This window comes from Phyllobates terribilis, unplaced genomic scaffold (assembly GCF_046119375.1).
Source record: "Phyllobates terribilis strain yellow unplaced genomic scaffold, ASM4611937v1 Scaffold_7__3_contigs__length_470593459, whole genome shotgun sequence".
In the NCBI taxonomy this organism is placed as follows: domain Eukaryota; kingdom Metazoa; phylum Chordata; class Amphibia; order Anura; family Dendrobatidae; genus Phyllobates; species Phyllobates terribilis.
The window spans coordinates 419,807,344-419,830,067 of record NW_027362767.1 but is presented as its reverse complement, the minus strand read 5'-3'; the positions used below and the strand labels follow the sequence as shown (position 1 = coordinate 419,830,067).

Here is a 22,724-nt window from a genome sequence, read left to right as displayed (position 1 = left end):
TTTTAGAAAAATGAGGAGTTTCCTACATGGCGGTCAGTCACTCAGGCCTTGGGAGTAATTTATGGTTACTGCACCTACAGTTTAAGTACCAATATATATGTATAATGTTTGGAGCTCTGTTCTTTTTAATAGAGATCTCTGTATCCCCTGTATCTCAGCAATAAGAAAGCAGTGGAAAGCATGTGACCACGTCCAAAAAACAAGAAGAGAACAGGAAAATGAGCTTAAAAACTTGCCAGTGGTCTCTGGAGAGGAGGTCGTAGTTGGTTTTGGTGATGATAGTGGACGTATCATCTAACAACTGAATTATTTTAGTTTTAGCCAAAACATCTACAAAATTTCTTCCTCCTTTCTTTATTTCTTTTTTTGCTTCATAATAAAATGATACATTACTAACTTGTAGTTAACAGTGAGAGAGTTGTACTCAGGGTTGTGGATGTTGATGTAGTCGGAACTGTAATAAAAGGTAAAGTTATTCATTTAATATCTATCATAGTGGTAACAAAACCTTGTTCCCCATTGCATGTCACACTAAGGATTTCATTTTTTGCATATTTTTAGTTACTTTTACTTTTTCCTTTGTTAGTGTCAATACATCCAAACACTGACCAGTAGTAAGACGTGATGTGACTGTAGTCGGAGCTGATGATGTATCAGGAGCTGCAGCAAAAGGGAAAATATGTTATTGAAATGCAATCAGTTTACATCCCCTGAGGAAGTCTCATTCTAAATGTATGGGAAATTTGTGTTTTTTATTTTTCATTTTTTTATGACAAAAATACCCGAAACTTACAAGTAGTAATAGGCGAATAAATTTTAGCTGAGGTTGTGGGGTGCGGTCATGGCTGAAGGCAGAAAGGCAAAGTTATTAAAGAGGTTGTTCACTACTTTTACATTGATGCCCTATCCATAGTGCTCACCTGCGGGCCTCCGCCGTTAAGTGTTAGTGGCCTGTAATTTTTAGCAATAAGTAAATATTTTTAAAAAATGACATAAGATCCCCCTACTTTTAATAGCTAGCTAAAGCATACAGCTGTGGGCTGATATTATCAGGCTGGGAAGGTCCATGGTTGTTGGCTCCTTCTCAGCCTAAAAATACAAGCCTGCAGCTGCCACAGAACTTACACATCACATTAGATGTGCCAATTCTGGCACCCTGTCTCAGCTTGTCTGTTTACCCTGGTGCGGTGGCAATTGGGATAATGAGATTTGGGTTTGATGACAACTGTGATTTGTCAAAAATCCCAGCTGGCATCAACCCTTGGGGTTAGTAATGGAAAGGTGTCTATCAGACACTCCCATTACTAACCCAGTAAGAGAAAGGAAAAAACAGGCACAAAAAATCCTTTATTCACAAAAACACTCTCCATTAAATGCCCTCGTTCTCCCATTTATTAAAAAAAAAATTCCATGCACTTCCAAAATAGTCCAACTATCCAGCGATGCCCCACGTTGTCTGAAGCATATGGAGCGCCGTAATGACGTTCCATAGGCTTTCTCAGCCACCACTACCAGGCATGCAGCTCCGCGAGACCAGCCGGCTATGAATTGATGCGACCTCAGTGACGTCAGTGAGGTTACATCAATTGACAACCGACTCGACCAGCAGTCCAGCATTTCACGTGACCTAGTGGAATCGATGTAGCACCTAAGATTGCCAGACTGCGCTGCCGCCGTACCACGCAGATTGTAGTCCAGCAGTCCGACGTACTGCAGAGATTCTGCCGAGTCACATGGACTGGTGGACTGCCAGACTGCGCTCTGCATGACCCAGTGACTATGAAAATCGGTAAACTTAAGGGAGACTTTAAGGTTAGTGGAGTTCCCTGCTTCTTGAACACCTGGAGGCTGTGAACTCTTGTAACCTTAGTTCACATCTTCCAGGTTTCCCATAAGCTGGAAACTCCAATAACCTTAAAGTCTCCCTTAAAAGCTCAATTAGGGTTTCTGAGCCTCACAGCTGCCGTGAGACCCGGTGGCTGTGAACTCTTGGAGCCTTAATTTACAGTCTCCAGGTGTCCCAGCAGCTGGGAACTCTAGTAACCTTAACACCTTTACCTCCCAATGTGGTTTGAACAAATTTTTTTTTCACAATGGTAGCAGGACAAAAATGGACCCCAAACTTTGTTGTGCAATGTCTCCTGAACACTCAGATACCCCATATATGCAGAAAAACACTTTGGGCGCATGGCAGAGCTCAAAACGGAAGGAGCGCCATTTGACTTTTTTAATGTATAATTTGCCTGAATAATTAGCAGACGCCATGTTGCGGTTTGGGAGCCCCTGATGTGCCTAAACAGTGAAAATTCCCTTCAAGTGACACCATTTTGAAAACTAGAGTGCTCAGGGAACTTATATAGATGTGTGGGGAACACCCCAAGGTGCTTCACAGAAGTTTATAACATTGAGCCGTAAAAATAAAATTTTCACATTTTTCCCACAAAAATGTTTTTCAGCCCCCAATTTTGCATTTTCATAAGCGTAACAGGAGAAATTGCACCATGCAGTTTGTTGTGCAATTTCTCCTGAATAAGCCGATACCCCATATCTGGTAGAAAACCTCTTTTTGGGTGCATGCAGGGAACGGAAGGTAACGAGCGCCATTTGACTTTTTGAATGTAAAATTAGCATGAATAAAAATAGCGGATGCATGTCGCATTTGGGGAGCCCCTGATGTGTCTAAACAGTGGAAACCCCCCACAAGTGAAACCATTTTGGAAACTATACCACTCAGGGAACTTATCTAGATGTGTGGTGAGTACCCTGAACCTCCAGGTGCTTCACAGAAGTTTAGAACAAACTTTTTCCACAAACATGATCTTTTAGCCCCAATTTTTTTATTTTCACAAGGGTAAGAAAAGTAAATGGATCCCAAAAACTGTTGTGCAAGTTATCCTGAGTACGCCGATACCCCATATGTGGGGAAAATACATTGTTTGGGCACTCAGCAGTGTTCAGAAGGGAAGGAGCACTGTGTGACTTTTTGAACGCAAAATTGGCTGGAATCAAGAGCGGATGCCATATTGCATTTGGAGAGCCCTTCATGTGCCTAAACAGTGGAAACTCCCCACAAGTGACCCCATTTTGGAAACTACACCCCTCAAGGTTTTTATCAAGGGGTATAGTGAACATTTTGAAACCAGAGGTACGACACAGAATTTAATAATATTAGGTCATCATATTAAATATGTTGTCATTAGTCTTGAGCGCAAGTGCTCGCTACTTGAGTTTGTATCGGGTACTCGGGTATGCACCATGTATCGCAGAAGCTCGAGTCCTCGTCCCGCATGTTTCACGGTTATTAAACACCCCAAAAAAATCATGCGGGGATCGCTCCTACATGACAGGCGATCCCCATAAGGTTTTTGTTGGCTGTATAATAGCTGCAAAATATATGGGACGGAGACTCGAGCATGTCACTCGAGCACCCGCGATACTCTGTGCATACTCGAGCACCCGATGCAAACTCAAGTAATGAGCACTTGCACTCAATACTAGTCGCCATATCATTGTCATTTTGTTTCTTTACTTTTGAAAAAATCCCAACCCTAGCCCAACCCCAAACCTAGCACAACCCTAACCCTAGAATTTATTTTTTATGCCTTTCCTCATGCGGTATAAGTGATTAGATGACTTTATTCTTTGGGTCAGTGCGATTAAAACGATAACAGATTCATATCAGGTATTTATTTATGATTGGCAGCTGTCACACACTAAAAAACGCTTTTTTTGCAAAGACTAGTTTTTGCATCGCCATATTTTGAGGGCAATAATTTTTCCATATTTCGGCCGACAGAGTCATGTGACTGCTTGATTTTTGAGAGACAAGTTGACGTTTTTATTGGTACCATTTTCAGGCACATGACATTTTTTGATCGCTTTCTATTTTAATTTTTGGGAGGTAGAATAAACAAAAAGCAACAATTCAGGAATTGTTTTTTTTTTTTTTTTTTTTTATGCCGTTCTGCATGTGGCAAAATTGAGAAGTCAGCTTTATTCTTCGGGTCAGTACATTTACAGCGGTACCACATTTATATAATTTTTTTATGTTTTGGCACTTTTACACAATAAAAACAATTTTATAGAAAAAATAATTGTTTTTGCATCACTTTATTCTGAGAGCTGTATGACAGCTTGTTTTTGCGGGACAATATTACATTTTCAGTGATACCATTTTTATTTACATTCATCTTTTTGATCGCGTTTTATTTCATTTTTGTTTGGCGGTATGTTGATAAAGCATTGTTTTTTGCTTCGTTTTTATTTTTATTTTTTACCGTGTTCAATAAAGAGGTTAACTAGAGGGACATTTATATAGGTCAGGTCGTTCGGGATGCGGCGATACCAAAATATGTGTAATTTTATTGCTTTTTGTTTTTTTTCCATAATAATATATATTTATGGGTACAGTATATTTTTATTTTTGGGGGGATTATTTTTAAACATTTTTTTACAATATTTTTACAATTTTTTAAAATTGTTTTTCACTTTCTGGCACTTTTTTTTAATTTGTACACTATGTCCCACTATGGGACTTTCACGTTTTGCAGCCTGATCGCTTATGTATCATAGAGATGCAGCAGCATCCCTACGCTATATACAGACTGTCAGTGCTGCATGCAGAAGTTACTTTGGACTCGCAATGCGCATGACTAAAGTAGCTTCCTGCCTACTGGTGACCCGGATTTCGTCATGACGACATTGGGTCACCATGACAACCACCTGGATCCGGCAAAGACAGTGCAGGACCCCTGAGAGGAGGTAAGAAAGCAGCGCTTACCTCCCCTTGCTCCCAGAATGCTGCGATCAACTTTGTTTGCGGCATTTCTGGGTTAATGTGCTGGGAGCGGTGCGGCCCCGCTCTTTGGACATAGTACTGGGTGTCAGATGTGGAGATCGCGCCCGCATAGCCTCCGTGCAGGCAAAATCTCCAGGGCGTACTAATAGGTATATGGCCCATAAGGCCCAGGGCACAGACACATATTAGTGCAGCTCGGGTCAGAAAGGGGTTAAAGTCTCCCTTAAGGTTTCTGGGCCTCATAGCTGCCGCGAGACCCAGTGGATGTGAAATCTGGTAACTTTAACATACAGTGTATGTGTATGGAGCATGTGCATTTATAAATACTGGCAGTTCAGACGAGAGTTCATAGGTGTAAATATCATCCGACGAGCAAGCAAAATGCTGCTTATTCATTGGTTGAATGGATTCGTTATGCCGGAACAAAAATCATTGCTCTCAGCAGCCAATCGCCCGGAGTAAACTGCAGATCTGCTGCTGATAACATGATACTGTATGGGGGTGACAGATTGGTCTACTGGTGATTGTTCTGTGCCCATCATTCTTCGCGAGCCTGTGTGAAAAGGCTGATAAACAACTGCCGAACTACGTCAATGTTGTCCATCGCACTTGTTTAATGGACTCATAAAATATTTCTTTGTGATGGTGCAATATGTGAGCATTTAGGGTACCACTTTGTCTAAAACTGGCCCCAATGGTGAATCATCTTATAATTACTGCATATATAGGTGTTGTTGTTAAAGTGGATTCAATGCAAATCAAAAGTGTGTTACGCACATCTCTTCAGGTAAAATATAGGCTTTAAAGTACTTTCAATTAGTAGTAGTGTTGAGCATTCCGATACTGAAATATCGGGTATCGGCCGATATTCGCGGTATCTGAATTCCGATACTTAATTCCGATACTTTTAGAATATCGTATACCGGAATCGGAAGTTCCCATAATGCAATGAGCCAGTTTCATTTTATTCAGCCAATGAGGATCCTAAGAAGTGTGGGCACATCCTGTTAGGCATGTAGGCATGTTAACTACTGGCATGGCTGTGATTGGCTGCTGAAATGATGTCATGATGCACTATAAAAGCCGCCGCTGCCATTTTCAGCTCACTCTGCTGTGAATTCAGTTAGGGATAGGACGCTGTTGTTCTGAGGGACAGTTTTAGCTACCTATTTGCTTTATTCTGCTTTACCCAAGCTACTTTATAAATCGCTGTGCCTTGCAGCGCTAGTGCACAGTTCTCTGTGATGTTCACCGCTGTCTGCAAGGTCTCTGTGTGTGAGTGCAGCTCACGCTGTAGTGTGTGCTTCAGCCACGTCTGGTTGTAGTGCGCTCAGCGTGCGTTACTTCCTCATACATTGTCCTTTTTTGCTAATTGATCATTTTTCCTAATTTCTCCTATTAGTGTGGTGGTTCCATCCGTATCCAGCTACATTGGTTCCAAACACACTATATAGGAGTAGATAGAGGAGCCATTCTGCAGCCTTGTGCCCTGCAGCCAAAGCCAGATTAGTATTAGCCTATTTTTTGTAGCCTCATCTATTGCATTTTAGGTTACCTTCCTGCATTGTAATAGCTACAAAAAGTTTGTGATACTATCGGTATTACATCTTTGGGCACATCCAGTGTCTTTTTGTGACAAAAAAACCTAAATAAAGTTCACCAAACACTCCACTTTACAGTTGTGTAGGCTACATTAGCTCATATTAAAGTCTAGTCCACACTTTATAAAATTACTGTTTCTTATACCTGTTAGCAGCTGTTCAGGAATAAGCACACTAAGCCCTTAGTACTTTTCTGCCTATCTTTATTAGTCTGCCAAGATGAAGAAGGCAGGGAGTAAGGCATGTGGTCGTGGTCGTGGGAGTGGAGTTTCTGCAGGGAGAGGACGTGAGGATTCTGTGCCTGCAGGGAGAGGACGTGGGGATTCTGTGCCTGCTGCGGGCACCAGTGACTCAGCATCCCCTAGTTTTACAAGGGAACAGTCCTTTATGTGCAGCTTTGTAGGAGCTAGCCGTACCCCACTGGTGCGGGAGGACCAAATTGAAGCCGTTGTCGGATGGATGGCAGCTAACGCATCGACTTCAATTAGTTCCAGATCCTCTCAGGTACTGAGCACTGAAGAGCATCCATCTGTCTCTTAACCACCTGCCAAATTGCCCAGGCAGTCAGAGAGCCCTGGACAGGAGCCATCTCTACTTCTGTTCTCTGAATCTCTTGGCTTGGAAAGAGGGGGCCAGCCAAGGAGAATTCGAGAATTTGAAGAAGAGGTAGTATGCAGTGATGCGCAACTGTTTTGTCTCTCTGAATCTGAAGAGGCGGGTGGGCCAGTGCCTATGGTCAGCAGCACACCTCAGTGCGCATCTGATGATGAGACTCAGGTGCCACTTTCTGGTGCGTACTGTGCTGTCGAGACTACCCAGGAGAAGCAGTTGTTTGATGAGGGTGGTGTAGATGATGAGGTCCTTGACCAATCATGGCGTGAGGGACAGGAAGGTGGTGGGAGCAGCTCTGAGGAAGAGATATCCCGAACGGCCCAAAAAGGAGGGAGAGGGAGGGGGCAGACTTGGTTGCCTGTAGCCTCCACTTTGGCACCCATTAGGAGCATGGCTCTTCCAAAATCCAAAGAGGGCGCTCCCAAGACTTGCAGTGCCTGGTCCTTTTTTGACACAGTTGCAGATGACATTTGCTTTGTCAAATGCAAGCTGTGTAATCAGAAGGTGAAAAGAGGGAAAAGCGTCAGCAACCTCAATACCACAAATATGTGGAAACATGTGCGGGCCAAGCATGTGGTGGAGTTACAAAAACTCACTGAAGACCTAGGCCAACCTACAGCGCCACCTACCACCTCTTCAGCTCGTGTTGTAGCCTCTTCCTCCAGCTCACACACAGCTGGTTCGGCTTCCTCACAGGATCGCCATGGAAGAACCTCTGGCACTGTTATAGAGAAACACATTGTAATTCCACCCACAGCACCACTTTCCCTGTCATCCTCACACTCCCAGGCTAGTCTACAACCATCATTAGCACAGGCATGGGAGAAAAGGCGCCCATACTCGGCAAACCACCCCCGAGCACAGGCTCTGAATGCTGGCATTGCAAAACTACTGGCCCTTGAAATGCTATCATTCAGGCTGGTGGAGACTGACACCTTCAGTAACTTTATGGCATTGGCAGTCCCACAATACAACGTGCCCAGCCGCTTTTATTTCAGCAGGCAAGCCATCCCTGCCCTGCAACAGCATGTGGAGGGAAAAATTAAACATGCGCTACAAAACGCCGTCAGTAGCAAGGTCCACCTGACCACCGATGCGTGGACCAGTAAGCATGGACAGGGACGATACCTTTCCCTCACTGCCCATTGGGTAAATGTGGTGGAGCCGGGTACAGATCTTGAGAGTGACGCTGTACGTGTTCTGCCAACTCCAAGGATTGCAGGAATCCAGTCTGTACACATAGACTCCTCCTCATTCTCCAGTTCCTCTGAATCAGCGCTGCAGGAGCCGTCACGGTCTACCTCCACATCGACCCGTGAACGGTTGGTTACCTGTTATGATGACTGATATGAGCACAGTCGTGGCCAAAAGTCAAGAGGCCATATTAAAATTAATTTCTTCAGGGAATCGAAGCCACACAGCGCAGGAGCTCTGGAATGCCATCAAGCAGCAGAGCGACTTGTGGTTTGTGCCAGCGAATCTCCAGCCAGGCATGGTAGTGTGTGACAATGGCCGAAATCTGGTGGCAGCTCTGGGCATAGGCAACCTCACTCACATCCCATGTCTGGCACATGTGCTCAACTTGGTCATGCAGAGTTTTTTGAGGGACTATCCGGATCTTGATGCACTGCTGCACAAGGACCGCATAGAGTGCGCTCACTTACGGTGTTCTAGCAACGCAAGATCGCGCATTGCAGCTCTGCAGCGCCGATTACGTCTTCCGGAACATCGCATCATATGTGACCTACCCACCAGGTGGAATTCAACGTTACATATGTTGGAGAGGTTGTGTGAGCAGCAGGCAGCAGTAATGGAGTACCAGCTGCAGCAGGCGCAAACAAGTCGCAGTGTGCGCTGTTCACACTTCACCACCACTGAGTGGGCCTCTATGAAGGACATTTGCCACGTTTTGCGTGCGTTCAATTATTCCACGCAGATGGCGAGTGCAGATGATGCACCAGTCAGCATGACTATCCCCCTTATCTGCCTGCTTGAAAAAACACTGCAAGCACTAAGGGAGGAGGTTTTGGAAGAGGTGGAGGATGAGGAGTCACAAATGCCATCTGCTTCTGTACAGTCTGCGCAACGTGGTTCCTCACAAAGGCCTAGGCAGGGGACACTTTGTGAGGAGGATGAGGAGGAGTCAATGGAGGAGGAAGACATCTGTCCAGAGGAGGGAGGTACACAATGCTCTAGTAGTCAGCATCTAGAGTGAGGGTGGGGTGATGCAGAGCAGGCAGAGATCACGCCTCAAGCAGGGGACAGAGTTTCTTGGCCAGTTGGCAGTCTGCAGCACATGGTTGATTTCATGCTTCAGTGCCTGAGAAACGACCGCCGCATCGCCCACATTCTCAACACGGCTGATTATTGGGTGTCCACCCTCCTAGATCCTCGCTACCAGGACAAATTACAAAGCCTCATAACTCCGTTGAATCGGGAGAGTAAAATGCGGGAGTACCAAGATGCACTGGTGCATTCCATCATGTTCTCCATTCCAACCGAGAGCAGTGCTGCTAGTGCTTTACAAAGCAGCTCAGTGCGTCAAGGCAGTGGAGGAAGCTCTGCACAAAAAGGGAGCAGAAGCAGTGCCTCAGCACAAGGCAAGACCAATATGGCCCAAATGTGGCAAAGTTTTGTGTCCCCGCCGCCACAGATGTCTACACCATCACAGACGGCTCCAGTCAGCAGGAGGCAACGTTTTCGTCAGATGGTGACAGACTACATGTCTTGCCCTCTCAGTGTACTCCCAGACGGCTCTTCCCCCTTCAAGTTTTGGGTCTCTAAGCTGGATACATGGCCAGAGCTTAGCCAGTATGCATTGGAGGTGATGGCTTGCCCTGCTGCTAGTGTATTATCAAAACGCGTCTTTAGTGCCGCAGGTGGTGTACTAACAGACCGCCGCATGCGCCTATCCTCCGACAACATTGACCGGCTTACTTTTCTGAAAATGAACAAGGCCTGGATCTCGCATGAATTTGCCAGTCCTCTTCCAGAATAAATAATTGGTTGGCAAAAGTATCCAGGTCTCCTGTTGTGTTCATGTTTCTACCACCTGAACTGTAATCCTTGAGCTCCAACACCGCCAGTTGCTGCTCAGAAGTGCCATCTGCACAGTCAATGCTTGCTCCAGTGTTATTGGGGTTCAGTAACATCAGCTGATCCCCAGCTGTATGTCCGGCAAATTCTCCTGCTCTGTCTACATCCACTGTACTACTAATTTAAAACTTGCTCCAATTATACCTCTGGCTCCTCTGTTTTTAGTATTTACCCTGGGCTCCAACACCGCTAGTTGCTACTCAGAAGTGCCGTCTGCACAGTCAACGCTTGTTCCAGTGTTATTGGGGTTCAGTAACGTCATCTGATCCCCAGCTGTGTGTCCGGCAAATTCTCCTGCTCTGTCCACATCCACTGTACTACTAATTTAAAACTTGCTCCAATAATACCTCAGGCTCCTCTGTTTTTAGTATTTACCCTGGGCTCCAACACCGCTAGTTGCTGCTCAGAAGTGCCATCTGCACAGTCAACGCTTGCTCCAGTGTTATTGGAGGTTCAGTAACGTCAGCTGATCCCCAGCTGTGTGTCCGTTAAATTCTCCTGCTCTGTCCACATCCACTGTACTACTAATTTAAAACTTGCTCCAATTATACCTCTGGCTCCTCTGTTTTTAGTATTTACCCTGGGCTCCAACACCGCTAGTTTCTGCTCAGAAGTGCCGTCTGCACAGTCAACGCTTGCTCCAGTGTTATTGGGGTTCAGTAACGTCAGCTGATCCTCAGCTGTGTGTCCGGCAAATTCTCCTGCTCTGTCCACATCCACTGTATTACTAATTTAAAACTTGCTCCAAATATAACTCTGGCTCCTCTGTTTTTAGTATTTACCCTGGGCTCCAACACCGCTAGTTTCTGCTCAGAAGTGCCGTCTGCACAGTCAACGCTTGCTCCAGTGTTATTGGGGGTCAGTAACTTCAGCTGTTCCCCTGCAGTGAGTACGGCAATTTCTCCTGCTCTGTCCACATTCACACTACTACAGATTTTAAAGTTGCTCCAATTACACCTCTGGCTCCTCTGTTCTCAGTATTATCCCTGAGCTCCAACACCGCCAGTTGGCACTCAGAAGTGCCGTCTGCACAGTGAACACTTGCTGCCGTGTTATTGGGGTTCAGTAACTTCAGCTGTTCCCCTGCTGTGTGTACGGCAATTTCTCCTGCTCTGTCCACATTCACACTACTACAGATTTTAAAGTTGTTCCAATTACACCTCTGGCTCCTCTGTTTTCAGTATTATACCTGAGCTCCAACACCGCCAGTTGGCGCTCAAAAGTGCCGTCCGCACAGTCAACACTTGCTGCCGTGTTATTGGGGTTCAGTAACGTCAGCTGTTCCCCTGCTGTGTGTCTTTGGCAATTTCTCCTGCTCTGTCCACTTTCACACTACTACAGATTTTAAAGTTGCTCCAATTACACCTCTGGCTCCTCTGTTTTTAGTATTATCCCTGAGCTCCAACACCGCCAGTTGGCGCTCAGAAGTGAATTCTGCACAGTCAACACTTGCTGCTGCGTTATTGGGGTTCAGTAACGTCAGCTGTTCCCCTGCTGTGTGTCTTCGGTAATTTCTCCTGCTCTGTCCACATTCACATTACTACAGACTTTAAAGTTGCTCCAATTACACCTCTGCCTCCTCTGTTTTCAGTATTATCCCTGAGCTCCAACACCGCCAGTTGGCGCTCAGAAGTGCCGTCTGCACAGTCAACACTTGCTGCCGTGTTATTGGGGTTCAGTAACGTCAGCTGTTCCCCTGCTGTGTGTACGGCAATTTCTCCTGCTCTGTCCACATTCACACTACTAGTCTACCACTGATTTTAAAGTTGCTCCAATTAGGCCTCTGGCTTCACTCTGTTTTTAGTATTTACCCTGGGTTCCAGCACCGCCAGCTGTTTCCCAGCAGTGTCTTTGGCACGGGTACTCCCTCCTGACCCAGCCTGGTTCCAGCACGCCAGCTGTTTCCGGGTAGTGTCAACGTCACTTTGCCTCCAATACGTTGTCGTGTCGTTTGCGGTCGGGTTAGCCGACTCTATGGTGCCTGCAGTTTAAGTGACTCCTATGTGGGTTGCGGGATCTGGCAATGAAGGCTGGTTCCATAGTGCCAATAGGACAAGCACCCCCTGTAGGACTGTGGGTTTCGGTAGCTGCGGCCGGCTCACGGCTTTGCAACTTTTTTTTTCATGGGTACCTTCTGCTACCCATCCGACTTCCAGTACCATGAGCTGGTTCTCGGCAGTGCCTTTGGCTTAGGTGCCTCCTTCTCGGTATCCAAGTTCCACCAATGTCTGCTGGTCCTTGGTAGTGCTTTCTGGCACAGGTACCTCCTGCTTAGTAACCGAGTTCCAGTACCAACAGCTGGTCCTCGGTAGTTCCATTGGCTCTTGTACCTTCTGCTTCCCATCCGAGTTCCAGTACCGTCAGCTCGTTCTCGGCAGTGTCTTTGGCACGGGTACTCCCTCCTGCCCAGCCTGGTTCCAGCACGCCAGCTGTTTCCGGGTAGTGTCAACGTCACTTTGCCTCCAATGCGTTGTCCTGTCGTGTTGTGGTCGGGTTAGCCGACTCTATGGTGCCTGCAGTTTAGGTGACTCCTATGTGGGCTGTGGGATCTGGCAATGAAGGCTGGTTCCATAGTGCCAATAGGACAAGCACCCCCTCTAGGACTGTGGGTTTCGGTAACTGCGGCCGGCTTGCAGCCTTGCAACGTTTTTTTTTCATGGGTACCTTCTGCTACCCATCCGACTTCCAGTACTGTCAGCTGGTTCTCGGCAGTGCCTTTGGCTTAGGTGCCTCCTTCTCGGTATCCAAGTTCCAGCAACGTCTGCTGGTCCTTGGTAGTGCTTTCTGGCACAGGTACCTCCTGCTTAGTAACCGAGTTCCAGTACCGTCTGCTGGTCCTCAGTAGTTCCTTTGGCTCTTGTACCTTCTGCTACCCATCCGAGTACCAGTACCATCAGCTGGTTCTCGGCAGTGTCTTTGGCACGGGTACTCCCTCCTGCCCAGCCTGGTTCCAGCACGCCAGCTGTTTCTGGGTAGTGTCAACGTCAATTTGCCTCCAATGCGTTGTCCTGTAGTGTTATGGTCGGGTTAGCCAACTCTATGGTGCCTGCAGTTTAGGTGACTCCTATGTGGGCTGCGGGATCTGGCAATGAAGGCTTGTTCCATAGTGCCAATAGGACAAGCACCCCTGTAGGACTGTGGGTTTCGGTAACTGCGGCCGGCTCGCGGCCTTGCAACTCTTTTTTTCATGGGTACCTTCTGCTACCCATCCGAGTTCCATTACCGTCAGCTGGTTCTCGGCAGTGCCTTTGGCTTAGGTGCCTCCTTCTCGCTATCCAAGTTCCACCAACGTCTGCTGGTTCTTGGTAGTGCTTTCTGGCACAGGTACCTCCTGCTTAGTAACCGAGTTCCAGTACTGTCAGCTGGTCCTCGGTAGTTTCATTGGCTCTTGTACCTTCTGCTACCCATCCGAGTTCCAGTACCGTCAGCTGGTTCTCGGCAGTGTCTTTGGCATGGGTTCTCCCTCCTGCCCAGCCTGGTTCCAGCATGCCAGCTGTTTCCGGGTAGTGTCAACGTCACTTTGCCTCCAATGCGTTGTCTTGTCGTGTTGTGGTTGGGTTAGCCAACTCTATGGTGCCTGCAGTTTAGGTGACTCCTATGTGGGCTGCGGGATCTGGCAATGAAGGCTTGTTCCATAGTGCCAATAGGACAAGCACCCCCTGTAGGACTGTGGGTTACGGTAAATGCGGCCGGCTCACGGCCTTGCAACTCTATTTTTCATGGGTACCTTCTGCTACCCATCCGAGTTCCAGTGCCGTCAGCTGGTTCTCGGCAGTGCCTTTGGCTTAGGTGCCTCCTTCTCGGTATCCAAGTTCCACTAACATCTGCTGGTCCTTGGTAGTGCTTTCTGGCACAGGTACCTCCTGCTCAGTAACCAAGTTCCAGTACCGTCAGCTGGTCCTCGGTAGTTCCATTAGCTCTTGTACCTTCTGCTACCCATCCGAGTTCCAGTACCATCATCTGGTTCTCGGCAGTGTCTTTGGCATGGGTACTCCCTCCTGCCCAGCCTGGTTCCAGCACGCCAGCTGTTTCCGGGTAGTGTCAACGTCACTTTGCCTCCAATGCGTTGTCCTGTCGTGTTGCGGTCGGGTTAGCCGACTCTATGGTGCCTGCAGTTTAGGTGACTCTTATGTGGGCTGCGGGATCTGGCAATGAAGGCTGGTTCCATAGTGCCACTAGGACAAGCACCCCCTGTAGGACTGTGGGTTTCGGTAACTGAGGCCGGCTCGCAGCCTTGCAACTTTTTTTTTCATGGGTACCTTCTGCTACCCATCTGACTTCCAGTACCGTCAGCTGGTTCTCGGCAGTGCCTTTGGCTTAGGTGCCTCCTTCTTGGTATCCAAGTTCCACCAACATCTGCTGGTCCTTGGTAGTGCTTTCTGGCACAGGTGCCTCCTGCTTAGTAACCGAGTTCCAGTACCGTCAGCTGGTCCTCGGTAGTTCCATTGGCTCTTGTACCTTCTGCTACCCATCCGAGTTCCAGCACCGTCAGCTGGTTCTCGGCAGTGTCTTTGGCACGGGTACTCCCTCCTGCCCAGCCTGGTTTCAGCACGCCAGCTGTTTCCGGGTAGTGTCAACGTCACTTTGCCTCCAATGCGTTGTCCTGTCGTGTTGTGGTCGGGTTAGCCGACTCTATGGTGCCTGCAGTTTAGGTGACTCCTATGTGGGCTGCGGGATCTGGCAATGAAGGCTGGTTCCATAGTGCCAATAAGACAAGCACCCCCTGTAGGACTGTGGGTTTCGGTAACTACGGCTGGCTCGCGGCCTTGCAACTTTTTTTTTCATGGGTACCTTCTGCTACCCATCCGAGTTCCAGTACCGTCAGCTGGTTCTCGGCAGTGCCTTTGGCTTAGGTGCCTCATTCTCGGTATCCAAGTTCCACCAACGTCTGCAGGTCCTTGGTAGTGCTTTCTGGCACAGGTACCTCCTGCTTAGTAACCGGGTTCCAGTACCGTCAGCTGGTCCTTGATAGTTCCATTGGCTCTTGTATCTTCCGCTACCCATCCGGGTTCCAGTACCGTCAGCTGGTACTTTGCAGTGCCTTTGGCTTAGGTGCCTCCTTCTCGGTATCCAAGTTCCACGAACGTCTGCTGGTCCTTGGTAGTGCTTTCTGGCACAGGTACCTCCTGCTTAGTAACCGGGTTCCAGTACCGTCAGCTGGTCCTCGATAGTTCCATTGGCTCTTGTTCCTTCTGCTACCCATCCGGTTTCCAGTACCGTCAGCTGGCTCTCGGCAGTGCCTTTGGCATAGGTGCCTTCTTCTCGGTATAGAAGTTCCACCAACGTCTGCTGGTCCTTGGTAGTGCTTTCTGGCACAGGTACATCCTGCTTTGTAACCGGGTTCCAGTACCGTCAGCTGGTCCTCAGTAGTTCCATTGGCTTTTGTACCTTCTGCTACCCATCCGGGTTCCAGTACGATCAGCTGGTTCTCGGCAGTGCCTTTGGCTTAGGTTCCTCCTTCTCGGTATCCAAGTTCCACCAACGCCTGCTGGTCCTTGGTAGTGCTTTCTGGCACAGGTACCTCCTGCTTAGTAACCGAGTTCCAGTACAGTCAGCTGGTCCTCGGTAGTTCCATTGGCTCTTGTACCTTCTGCTACCCATCCGGGTTCCAGTACCGTCAGCTGGTTCTCGTCAGTTCCTCAACCTTCTTGTACCTTCTGCTACATTTCCAAGTTCAAGCTTTTTGAAATGGTTCTTGGTAATCACTCTGGATCTCCCTGACGAGGAACCTGAAGACGACGACCCTGAAGACCACCCCGAAGAAGACGAGGGCCCCGAAGAAGACGACCCTGAAGATTACGACCCTGAAGACCACCCCGAAGAAGAAGAGGACCCCGAAGACGAGGACCCTGAAGATCACCCTGAAGAAGACGTGGACCCCGAAGACGACGACCCTGAAGACGACGACCCTGAAGACCACCCCGAAGAAGACCAAGAAGATGACCCTGAAGAAGATGACCAAGATGACAAAGAACAAGAAGACAACCACCAAGATACAGAAGAACAAGAGACAGAAAACCAAGAAGCAGAAGTACAAAAGGTGCAGAACAAAAAGCGGAAGAACATTAAGCATAAGACTAAAAATCAGAGCAAAAGATATTATCTAAATTATAAGCAGAAGAAGACTAAGCAGTGTATGGGGGTGAGTCCGTTCCTCCTTGTGGTGCCCCTGGAAAAGACCTGCTGCTGCAGGCCAAACTGAATGCGGACAAATCCTGTTGTAAATCTTTTGTGACGGGCAGAACAAAAGGTGTAATGTTCAAACTTTTATAGATAACAACTACAGGAATGCCTGTCACAAATAAGAATATGATGAAGAAGAAGAATATGAAGAAGATGAAGAAGTAGAATATGAAGAAGAATAATAGTTGAATAAGAAGAATATGAAGAATGTAAACAAAGAATAATACGAAGAAGGTTAAGAAGAAGAAGATGAGGAAGGTGAAGAAGAAGTTGATGAAAAAGATGCTGATGCTGAGGATGATGAAGGAGAAAGTGTGGGAGAAGTAAAAAAGAAGGTGAAGAGCATGGAAGTAGTGAAACATAAATATCTGACAAAATATAAAAAAACTTAACATAGTCAATATTTCCGTAACTCACAACGTCTTAAAAAAAATATTAATTCCTGCTATTCCATTTGATTGGGCTAAACCTCTATGCCTTTATTGTCTCCCCAACCTCCCCCAATACATTCTACATTATTCTTAGTTGTTTTCCTTCATGTAGAATTAACCTACAAGGAAAGAAAGAGTTTATTTTCATTGCGATATTTGTGTCCCATTGACTTGCATTGGTTTCCGGTATCGGAATCGGCGATATCCGATATTTTTTGGGTATCGGCCCGATACAATCCGATCCGATATTTCCCGATATCGGAAGGTATCGCACAATACTAATTAGTAGTCAAACTATTTTCGTGTGAAACTTTGGTGAAGGTGGTGACTTCAAATTTCAAAAGATTTGCATGTCTCTAGTTATCACATGTGCTCCATAATATAGAGGTAAATCTTACTTACCCGGACATTGACACGGTATCAGAAGACATAGATTACTGTAGTACATTTCTGGGCTGCAGTTTTCAGGAAGGCACCAGCACTGATCCTTTCCTATGTTTAGAAGACATGAATATTATTATCATTGTTTTTTCTATAAGGTGGGCATTGTCTGCCAACTCAGCCAATGAAAAAGGTGAATAGGAAGAGCAATACTGTAGTTTCGGCTGCATGGGTTTGATTTTGCAAAATAAAAAATATTTTGTTGGAGTAACTCTGCCATTGGAAAGAATCCAGATAGTGAGACTGAAAAGCCAGTTCCCTCTGATAAGTTTAGTAAGTTAAAAAACGTACCTTCAGGAGTAGATGGCATGGTTGCAGTTGTTGACCGTTCCGTGGTATTAGGTGTCATGGTTGTAGGTGCTGAGCGTTCTGTAGAAGTAGTAGATGTCATAGATGTAGTTGTTGGGCGTTCTGTGATGGTAGATGTCATGGTTGCAGTTGTTGGGCTGTGTGTGGTAGTAGATGGCATGGTTGCAGTTGTTGAGCGTTCAGTGGTATTAGGTGTCATGGTTGTAGGAGTTGAGCGTTCTGTAGAAATAGTAGATGTCATAGATGTAGTTTTTGGGCGTTCTGTGGTAGTAGGAGTCATAATTGTAGTTGTTGAGCGATCTGTGGTAGTAGATGTCATGGTTGCAGTTGTTGGGCTGTGTGTGGTAATAGATGTCATGGTTGTAGTTGTTGAGCTTTGGGTTGTAGTAGATGTCATAGCTGTAGTTGTTGGGATTTGTATGGTAGTAGGTGGCATGCTTGTAGTTCTTGGGCTTTGTGTAGTAGTAATGCCTAAACCAAGAAAAAATAAATAAATAAGCAATGAACTTATGTCACTCCAATCAAAGATGAGAATGTGATGGTTGGCAATGGGCACATAGCAAATGTGATATGGACAGTGACATGCCTAACATAGGTGATGACATGTAACTTTGTGTCACTTGAGTCTGGTACAACAGTTTTTTCTAACTCTAACCAGTTACCTCTGTAAGTCTCTGTTACTGCATAGTAGTAAAGGATATTGTCAAAGGGGTACATAAAAATCATAGGGCCAGGAAGCAAAAGTCAAAATTGGGCCAAACCCCAGAAATTAAAATATTCAATGGAGTTGGTAGGGCAATGATGCATAGATGCAGATACAGAAAAGCATACTGTACCTTCCAACTTTTTAAAGACAAGAAGAGGACAGTGCATAATGGCCCTATTGAAGCCAGAGCACTCTCCCACTGTGATATCCCTTTCATGACCTCCATACAATATTATGCTCCGAAATCTGCCCCCCAACATACACAATATGATTCAATCCACAGTGATTTCCCCCCACAATTTCTCCCCAAAGTACACCACACATGGATGCCCTCACAGTTCTCCCGCAAACAGTATGAAGCCCTCACAGTAATACCCCCATATTTTATCCACATATATTATGAGGTCTTTCTCATTGACCTCTTCACAGTATTATGCCCCAGTATTAATAGCACTGATTGGGTGCCGGGTACCACGTTTCATTCCACTGCACCAGATCTCCGAGACCACGAGTGCTGACACCAATGGAATGGCGCCGGCCTCGGGAGGTGAGTATAGTTTTTTTATTTTATCGGGCCAAACATTTTGCTTCAGAAGGGGTTTTCATAGTAGCAGACAATCCCTTTAACAGTTCATTTACATATTAAAAAAATCTTGCTTTTCTCTGGAATACGACATTGGATGGAAGTTATCAATCAGTATACCAGTATATCAGGTACTGTGGGGGCATTGAAAGCAGTGGACAACCCCTTTAAGGTCTATGTGCTGGATACAGAGCTCCCTGATAATCTGCCTTCAAAGCTTCTTTGAAATGACAGGGGCCGTAATCAGTGTGAGACATGTAGATCAGGAGAGCAGACTGTCAGTCATTACATGTCTCACACTGGTGACGCCCCCATTCATTTAAAATAATCTATGGAGGCAGATTCTCAGGAAAATGTATGTCTAGCCCACAAATCATTTACAACACATTTACGTACAGTATAGACCAAAAGTTTGAACACACCTTATCATTTAAAGATTTTTCTGTATTTTCATGACTATGAAAATTGAACATTCACACTGAAGGCATCAAAACTATGAATTAACACATGTGGAATTATATACTTAACAAAAAAGTGTGAAACTACTGAAAATGTCTTATATTCTAGGTTCTTCAAAGTAGCCACCTTTTGCTTTGATGACTGCTTTGCACACTCTTGGCATTCTCTTGATGAGCTTCAAGAGGTATTCACCAGAAATGGTCTTCCAACAATCTTGAAGGAGTTCCCAGAGATGCTTAGCACTTGTTGGCCCTTTTGTCTTCGCTCTGCGGTCCAGCTCACCCCAAACCTTCTCGATTGGGTTCAGGTCTGGTGACTGTGGAGGCCAGGTCATCTGGCATAGCACCCCAACACTCTCCTTCTTGGTCAAATAGCCCTTGCATAGCCTGGAGGTGTGTTTAGGGTCATTGTCCTGTTGAAAAATAAATGATGGTCCAACTAAACGCAAACCAGATTGAATAGCATGCCGCTGCAAGATTCTGTGGTAGCCATGCTGGTTCAGTATGCCTTCAATTTTGAATAAATCCCCAACAGTGTCACCAGCAAAGCATCCCCACACCATCACACCTCCTCCTCCATGCTTCACGGTGGGAACCAGGCATGTAGAGTCCATCCGTTCACCTTTTCTGCGTCGCACAAAGACACGGTGGTTGGAACCAAAGATCTCATCAGACCAAAGCACAGATTTCCACTGGTCTAATGTCCATTGCTTGTGTTCTTTAGCCCAAACAAGTCTCTTCTGCTTGTTGCCTGTCCTTAGCAGTGGTTTCCTATCAGCTATTTTACCATGAAGGCCTGCTGCACAAAGTCTCCTCTTAACAGTTGTTGAAGAGATGTGTCTGCTGCTAGAACTGTGTGTGGCATTGGCCTGGTCTCTAATCTGAGCTGCTGTTAACCTGCGATTTCTGAGGCTCTTGACTCGGATAAACTTATCCTCAGAAGCAGAAGTGACTCTTGGTCTTCCTTTCCTGGGGCGGTCCTCATGTGAGCCAGTTTCTTTGTAGCCCTTGATGGTTTTTGCAACTGCACTTGGGGACACTTTCAAAGTTTTCCCAATTTTTCGGATTGACTGACCTTCATTTCTTAAAGTAATGATGGCCACTCGTTTTTCTTTACTTAGCTGCTTTTTTCTTGCCATAATACAAATTCTAACAATCTATTCAGTAGGACTATCAGCTGTGTATCCACCTGACTTCTGCACAACACAACTGATATTCCCAACCCCATTTATAAGGCAAGAAATCCCACTTATTAAACCAGACAGGGCACACCTGTGAAGTGAAAACCATTTCCGGTGACTACCACTTGAAGCTCATCAAGAGAATGCCAAGAGTGTGCAAAGCAGTCATCAAAGCAAAAGGTGGCTACTTTGAAGAACCTAGAATATAAGACATATTTTCATTTGTTTCACACTTTTTTGTTAAGTATATAATTCCACATGTGTTAATTCATAGTTTTGATGCCTTCAGTGTGAATGTACAATTTTCATAGTCATAAATACAGAAAAATCTTTAAATGAGAAGATGTGTCCAAACTTTTGGTCTATACTGTATAAGAAAAATGTAGATTCTCTGGAAAAAGACGTTGGATCACACATATTAAGGTATCACTTTATTCAGCTTTCTATGACCTGCATGTCCAACAGATTCTCTTTAATTTGCTGCCTTACGGCACTTCCATTTGGAACCGACTAACTTACTCCCTTTGAACTGCCTGACATATATATATATATATATATATATATATATATATATATTTCAATAAAAGCAAGAGATTTTAGTTATCAATCCCTACAGAGAGAAGCAAGAGTTAATAACCTATAGAATTGCTGTCATTAAAAATATAAGTCATTCTGCATAAAAAAGTATAAGCCCTAAAGCAATCAGAAAACAAGTAATAACTCTTTGAAAGCAAAGATATTAAAAATATGAAATAGAGTTTTCACATATTGGCTGAAATAGACCTTAAAGGGTTAATGTATATCTACTATGCAGTAACTTTATAAATGAGGTGAATATTTGTATTGGGCAACACTGGGGTGAATCATACTTATGTGGACAGTCACACGGGATAAGCGGGCAGTTATAATAGTTGTAGTAGTACATATTTGGATTGCAGCGTTGAGGGAGGCACCAGCAGTGTTTCTTTTCTGTATATTGTTAAGAAAGCACGATTATTATCAACATTATTTTTATATAGTGTTTACCTTTATTATACATTTATTATATAAGCTGAACCTAACATCTGTTCAGTTACTCACCTCTAGGGAGTATTTTCCTTATAGGAATATAATGAAACTAGAAAATTAGATTAAGTTGTAATCCAAATAGAAAAAAATAGGGTTTTCTAATGACAATATGGTTAAAATAGGCCGTGTCCTTAGTGGGTTAAATATCGGTCATCTCATTTATTAAAATGAAAGGTTACACCTCTACACAGGTGAATCATTCCACTATTCACAATAGGTGATGTCACAGCTCACTTCCTCCTCCTCCTGTACAGTGACTGATAACACCTTTATATAAAGTGGGCAACTCAGGATTTACCATTCACAATAGGTGATGTCACAGCTCACCTCCTCCTCCTCCTGTACAATGACTGATAACACCTCTGTATACAGTAGATGACACAGGATCCACCATTCACAATAGGTGATGTCACAGCTCTAGGGATGAGCGGATCTGTGGAAGTTCGGGTTTGGGGGGTTCGGCCGAACTTGAGTCGAAAGTTCAGTTTGGGTAACAGAACTTGACCCCGAACTACATATAAATCAATAGGAACCCAAACTTTAGTGCTGTAAAATTGTCATAGTAGGGCTAGGGGGATGCAAAATGAAGCAAAATGGGGTCAAGAGCAGGACAAAGGCCCTGCAAACAAATGTGGATAGGAAATTACTGAAAATAACATAGAATAAAAAATTAATAAATTTTGAACCAGGAGGTGGAGGTCCAAGTGGAGGAGTGGAGCAGTTCCTTGCGTGTTTTTTTTCTCTGTACTTGTTAATAAATAAATAAATGAATGACAAAAACGACGTGGGGTTTATGTTATTTTTATTACCCAGCCAAGGAAAAACAGACAGCCGTGACCTGGTCTTAGTGTGCTCAGAAGGAGCAAATATCCCAGTCTATTAATATCAGTCCTCTGCGGTCTGCTTTGCCTTTGCTGTATATTAAAAATGAAGGGAACCTAAAAAAATGATGTGGAGTCCCCCCAATTTTTATTAACCAGGTAAAGCAAAGCAGACAACTGGGAACTGTTATTAATATGCTGGGAAGGGCTATGGATATGGGCCCCTTCCCAGCCTAATAAAACCAACCCTCAGCCACCCCAGAACTGGCGCATTCAATTGATGCGGCAATTCTAACGCTTAGCCTTAACTCTTCCCAATTGCCCTGGTACTTTGGCAATCGTGGTAATAGTTTTGGGGTTGATGTAACCTGTCTAATGTCTGCTGACATCAAGTCCAGGGGTTAGTAATGGAGAGGCATCTATCAGATACCCCCAT

General features: G+C 45.3%; 1 protein-coding gene across 1 annotated transcript in view; it reads right to left on the bottom strand.

Annotated features, from left to right (window-relative positions):
• LOC141155583 (uncharacterized) overlaps positions 1 to 22,724 on the bottom strand; it is a 184,648-nt gene that overhangs the window by 111,810 nt on the left and 50,114 nt on the right. The window contains exons 16-20 of the mRNA XM_073642453.1: positions 21,207 to 21,368; positions 17,454 to 17,942; positions 17,124 to 17,213; positions 610 to 660; positions 398 to 454 (exon numbers count right to left, since the gene is read on the bottom strand). Of these exons, the coding sequence (XP_073498554.1) occupies positions 398 to 454; positions 610 to 660; positions 17,124 to 17,213; positions 17,454 to 17,942; positions 21,207 to 21,368 (849 nt within the window). The remainder of the gene's footprint in view (positions 1 to 397; positions 455 to 609; positions 661 to 17,123; positions 17,214 to 17,453; positions 17,943 to 21,206; positions 21,369 to 22,724) is intronic.